Genomic DNA, 4433 nt, shown 5'->3' on the forward strand with positions numbered 1-4433 from the left:
GTATGGCAAGGTGCGCGAGACATCACGGCCATCGAATTGTTAAAGACGGGAGGGGATCTCACTTCTTCTCAGGTAGACAAAAGAGATTACCTATATAGATTTCCTATAGGAATGACGCTTCAAATAAGACACTCACTGCAGACTGTCTCAAGAGAATGATTCTGTTTATTTTAAGATGTAATATAATTATATACCCCAATCAATGTGGGTTGTGCTTTGATACATGCGTATGAGATGATGTAAGTAATATGTTATCTTTGGCGCAGAATAATTAAATAACAGGTGCTTGTCAATACATCTGCAGGATATTCATGATGTATGATACTCCCAACATCCTTTCTCACTGATAGTACTGAATACAGTTCAGGTCATGGTGAACTTAGGGAGTTTCCTGGTGGTGATATATTGGGACTTTATTTTGTGTACAGACATAGGACAAGTATGATAATTATAAACCAATGAGCCAATTCTTATAAAGGTCATGAGAACACTTCAAGAAAACAGAACAAACAAAAGTATTGCTAAATAAGGATTATCTAACTGAAAAACAAGTCTTCTTAAAGGCAATGATTCGAAGCTGACCCATTATTTTAACAATTCCCCTCTTTTTATCATCTTGTCATACTGTCTGTCCCTCATGTCCCTACCTAAATTCTAGGCCTGCAAATTAACCCTACTTCACGACATCACGGTGCTAACCCTCCGTATGTAGTGGGATGCCAGTCCTGCTGCGCATCCGTTCAAATTAATTTGTTATCAGACCTACTGTCCCTTACTTTCCCTACCATTTTCTGAGTATAGTTGCTATATGTATAGAGGGATTGTCAGGTATATGTCTACTTTAATATAATAGACTGCAGTGTATATACAACTACAAGTTATATGTTCGGTATCTTTGAGTAAATAGTAGCTGAGAGTTCAGCATCTATCAGGTTCCATCCTCTGCAGGTAGGATTTGCTTTTCAGACCAATGGTTTTGCGCAGAACATACAATCCGATAAGTCTGCTGCAGTAATCTTGTTGCAGAAGATGCATTCTCGCTGTGCTGTGGTTATTATTGTAGTAAGGACTTGGGTTTGTTTCACTTCAGTGTCTGTATCAATTTTATGTTGGGATTTACCTGGAAAACATTTACAATTAGAAGCAAGAATTTTCTTTATCATCATCACAAAAAGTTTTATGATTATTGCAACCACCACTATTATAAACACAGCCTGGATCAAGAAATGTATGACACCACTTATCCACCCTCAAACTTCCCTAAATAAGTTTAAAGGATTCATCTAAGCGAGCCACTCGGGTAGTGGTAAATTTTCTAAGGCATTTGCCTTCCGCACACCTTCCTTGATCCGCTGTGCTTGTTGACGAGCCCCCACAGGCCTCTGGCCATGATGAGAATAAGTCGATACAGACAAGCACATATTCATAAATGCCTACCTTCGGGAGCTGAATGAAATCTATCTGAAGTCGCTGAAACGGGTATAATGGTCTCACAGTGCACTTTGGTGGCACTTTCACCGTTTTTCCCACATTGTGACATGCACAGATTATGCATCCCTGTATGAATTTAACAGCAGCATAGTGGAATCCTGGTGCTACCCAATAGATCTTTACCTGACTTACCATTGCATCCTTGGACTGATGGGTTGGTCCATGAGAAAGAGTTCATATCATAGAGTACAGGGATCTTGGCAGACAGTATTTGCCATCTGCTCTCCACAGTCCATCCTTTCCCTGTTTAGCTGAGCGTTTAGTCCAATCTTCCTTTTCTGGTGCAGAGGCCTGATCCTGTAGGCTCTGCAAGAGATCCAGGTCCACACTCCCAGACACTTGCACAGTGTATGTTTCTACTGGGAGGGGCAACAGGGCTGCAGCTTTTGCAGCTGCATCCACCCTCCTGTTTCCCTCAGCCTCTTTTGTGCACTCTTTGGTGTGAACTCCAATTCTCTGTGGAGTTGTGCTACTGCTTCTGCATTCTTTATGTGTTTACCAGAAGAACCAATAAACTTTCTGCTTTTCCATATGGGACCATAATCATGGCAAATGCCAAATGCGTAGCGACTGTCTGTAAAAACATTCTCAATTCTGTTTTCTGCAATTATACATGCTTCAGCGAGTGCTTTTAACTCAGCTTCCTGGGCAGACATTCTAGGGGACAGTGCCTCATCCTTTAATACTTCATTTTGACTGACTATGGCATAGCCTGTATGGGGCTTCCCATCTAGGTAGTATCGGGAGCCATCTACATATAGCTCTAGATCCACCTCGGAAATTGGTGTTTCTTGTACATTGGCTAGTGGTTTAGTTTCTGCGTCCATTAACTCAAAGCAGTTATGCTCAAGGTGTAATGTTTCATCATCAATTGGTTCAGGTATTAGTGTGGCAGGGTTAAAAGTTGTACACCTTCTGATAGTGACATTTGGGGGAGTCAATATTGCCACCTCGTACTTGGTCAATCTGCTCATGGACAGGTGTTTTGTCCTGGCCTGGAGCAGAAGTTCCTGTACTGAATGGGGATCTTGAATTTGTAGTGCATTGTCTAGCACTATATTAGCCACCTTTTCTTTCAACATTGCACAGGCGGCTACCGCTCTGATGCATGAGGGTGCTCCCTTTGCAACAACATTGAGCTGAGCAGAGTAGTATCCTAGAGGACGATGTCTACCTCCATGTTTTTGGGTGAGCACACTTTTAGCATGCCCCCCTGATTTATGACAGAAAAGGAAAAATGGTAGGCCGTAGTTGGGGATTTCTAGTGCTGGTGCTGAGAGAATGGCGTCCTTAAGCATTTGAAACCCCTGTTTTTCTTCTAAGGTCAGCAACTAAAGCTGACCCTTATTGCATGCAGAGAGCACGTCAAATAGGGGCTGCATCATGGCAGATGCAGAAGGAATCCACTCTCTACAGTAGCTGACCAGCCCCAGGAACGTTCTTAATGCGCTGGAAGTTGTTGGTTCTACAGCCTGACTGACTGTTTTTTTTTTTTTTTTTTTTTCCTTTCTGGAGTGATATGTTTGAGTGGGAAGGAGATACAATGTCCTAAGAACACTACTCTTTCCTTTGCAATTTGCAGTTTTTCCTTGGATACCTTGCAACCTTCGTGATACAAGAAGATTAGTAAAGATAATGTCTCTTTTAAACATACATCCTTACTTGGGGTACACAACAGTAGATCATCCACATACTGAAGTAGCTGAATGTCTTGATTCTCAGGATGCCAAGAGAGAAGTACTCCGGCCATTGCCTCTGAGAACATGGAGGGAGAAGTTGCTCCACCCCTGATGTAACCGGGTCCAGCAATACTGCTTTCCTCCATGGATGAAGGCAAACAGCAGCTGGCTCTCATCATCTATTGGCACTGAGAAGAAAGCATTACTAAGGTCAATCACTGTGAAAAATTTTGCATTAGATGGAATTTGATTTAATAGGGTATGTGGAGTTGGTACTATGGGCGTGTCTACAACCATTAATTTATTAATCTCTCTCAAATCATGGACCATACATTCCTTGATTATACCTTTTTCTAGGTATTTATTCACCTGTACTGCAATTGCTTCTGTTTGCTCCTTGCTCAGGGGATATTGTCTCATACGTACCGATGCAACACGAGGCTTCAACCTAATTGTCACTGGGGTTATTTTTAACAGTCCAACATCCATTTTATCTTGTACCCATAGTACGGTTGGTACGTTACCAGGCATCTCCTGTATGTCGTCATTGAGACCTGTATCCACCTCCTTTTCAAGTTGAATTATTGACATCATTGTTGATATTGTTGTTTCAGATAATGGACCTGCAATGGTAACACCTTTCTTTCCAAATTTAATGATTGCATTCATTACATTAAGAATGTCTGCACCTATTAAATTTCTAGGATATTTATCTGAGACAAGAAGATGGGTACAAAAGTCAATAACATGTGCTATCTTTAACATTTACAGGTTCAGTTTCCTTTAGATGTGACCCTTCTTACCGTACCCAAAACAGAAACCCTTTGTTTACAATCCTCTGGGTCCATTTATTATTTTTTTTTTTTCCGTCTACTCTTCCGCCTAAAGTAATTCGGGTAACTGACTTCACTGTGTCCTTAATAGTGTCCTGAAAGGCATCTGGGTGTATATTTACCATAATTGGGGTGACCTTATCTTTCTTTTTCTCTTATTTATGGCTTGTTCTAATCCTCTGAATGTGGATATTTACTGCTCCAAGGGACAAGGCGGGTAATAAATATTCAGATGGCAAAATTTAGAAGAGACAGAGGCGGTGTAGTGATACGACACCGACAACTGGAAGGAGATAAAGCAGGCCTCATACGGCCCGACGGTGTTCACTTATTAGATATTGGACTGGACATATTCCTGTCAGGACTCCAGGACGGAGTGGAACAAGCGTTAAGAGTGATGGGTGGGGGTCAGAGTCCTGCATACGAGTAC

General features: G+C 41.6%; 1 protein-coding gene across 1 annotated transcript; it reads right to left on the reverse strand.

Annotated features, from left to right (window-relative positions):
- Nucleotides 1-515: 515 nt before the first annotated feature.
- LOC141174243 (uncharacterized) lies at nucleotides 516-4203 on the reverse strand. Its single transcript, XM_073659080.1, has 2 exons — nucleotides 1624-4203; nucleotides 516-1120 (listed from the first exon to the last, which is right to left on the reverse strand). The coding sequence occupies exon 1, from the start codon at nucleotides 2787-2789 to the stop codon at nucleotides 1848-1850; it is 942 nt and encodes a 313-aa protein (XP_073515181.1). The 5' UTR covers nucleotides 2790-4203; the 3' UTR covers nucleotides 516-1120; nucleotides 1624-1847.
- Nucleotides 4204-4433: the final 230 nt, after the last annotated feature.

The sequence above is a fragment of the Phyllobates terribilis genome, unplaced genomic scaffold (assembly GCF_046119375.1).
Source record: "Phyllobates terribilis strain yellow unplaced genomic scaffold, ASM4611937v1 Scaffold_13__5_contigs__length_258822181, whole genome shotgun sequence".
NCBI lineage: Eukaryota > Metazoa > Chordata > Amphibia > Anura > Dendrobatidae > Phyllobates > Phyllobates terribilis.